This window comes from Nanorana parkeri, unplaced genomic scaffold (assembly GCF_000935625.1).
Source record: "Nanorana parkeri isolate BGI_ZX_2015 unplaced genomic scaffold, ASM93562v1 scaffold3383, whole genome shotgun sequence".
Lineage (NCBI taxonomy): Eukaryota > Metazoa > Chordata > Amphibia > Anura > Dicroglossidae > Nanorana > Nanorana parkeri.
In genome coordinates this window covers 10,371-11,493 of record NW_017309651.1, presented here as the reverse complement: position 1 = coordinate 11,493, position 1,123 = coordinate 10,371, and the positions used below count along the sequence as shown (strand labels likewise).

The following is a 1,123-nucleotide window of genomic DNA, read 5'->3' as shown; positions in this document are numbered from 1 at the left end:
TATACAGTCCCATCTCCCATATCCTGAAGGTATACCACTCCCTCCAACCGCCCCCCTCCCCCAAGGACCCCTCAAACTATACAGTCCATATCCTGAAGGCCCCCCCTCCTATAGTCTTCCCCGGGACCGGAATGGGGTGACATTCAGTTCTCTGATAAGCGATTATGTTTTCACCGGTTTTTCCGACTTGGTTCCATCTCAGCGATGGCGGCGCGGAATTACTTCAGGCGGGTTTCCCGATGGTGATACTGGACCAGGTCTGTGTAATGTGAGCTGAAATGGCCACTTGTAGTCTCCATAGCAAGCCCGTGTGATAGGGTGACACCGCAGGAGTACAGACAGGAGACAGGGACAGAGCGTTGTCACCCTGTAACCAGAAATGTCTGAGCAAGGACCTCCATGGCAGGATCACCAGGAATGATGAAGTAGTCTCCATAGGAAGCCCCATGTGACAGGGTGACACCGCAGGGCCGTTAGGAGTCACCGGACGGCAAATGTATGCGTCACAGATGGAACTACTCACCTTATTGGTTCCAGAAACGCACCAAACGTAAGCGCTTTCCCATCGCACCTGACAGTCCCGGCAATGGAAGAAGCCGTATTTCTGCTCCAGGAACTGCCGAGAACAAAGAGAACATACTTCAGATCACAATACAACTTCTGTCCGGCACGCCGGGTGTAATTCCATAAGGCCGTGAAGCGGGGGGTCTCGGGACAACACCACTGGGGACAAGGCCGTGAAGCGGGGGGGGGGACACACCACCACTCGGGACAACACCACTGGGGACAAGGCCGTGAAGCGGGGGGGGGGACACACCACCACTCGGGACAACACCACTGGGGACAAGGCCGTGAAGCGGGGGGACGACGACACACCACCACATAACCAGCTTTCAAGCACGGTGCACACGGAAGGGCTTCATACAGGACAACAGCAAGAAGTTTCCCCGCACACACAGAAGCCGGAACGCAACAAAGCCTGTCTGACCGCGAAGGGTAAAAACAGAGCGAACCCAATTCTATCTTCTGCCCCCATGTGCTCCAAGATGGAGACACCACTGGGGGGGACAAGGTCACAAAGCAGGGGGACACCACTGGGGGGGACAAGGTCACAAAGCGGGGG

At 56.1% G+C, this 1,123-nt stretch overlaps 1 protein-coding gene across 1 annotated transcript in view; it reads right to left on the bottom strand.

The window, feature by feature from the left end:
- The window catches only part of LOC108803091 (zygote arrest protein 1-like), a 14,549-nt gene that overhangs the window by 4,094 nt on the left and 9,332 nt on the right, over window positions 1-1,123 (bottom strand). The window contains exon 2 of the mRNA XM_018574933.1: window positions 524-616. Within this exon, the coding sequence (XP_018430435.1) occupies window positions 524-616 (93 nt within the window). The remainder of the gene's footprint in view (window positions 1-523; window positions 617-1,123) is intronic.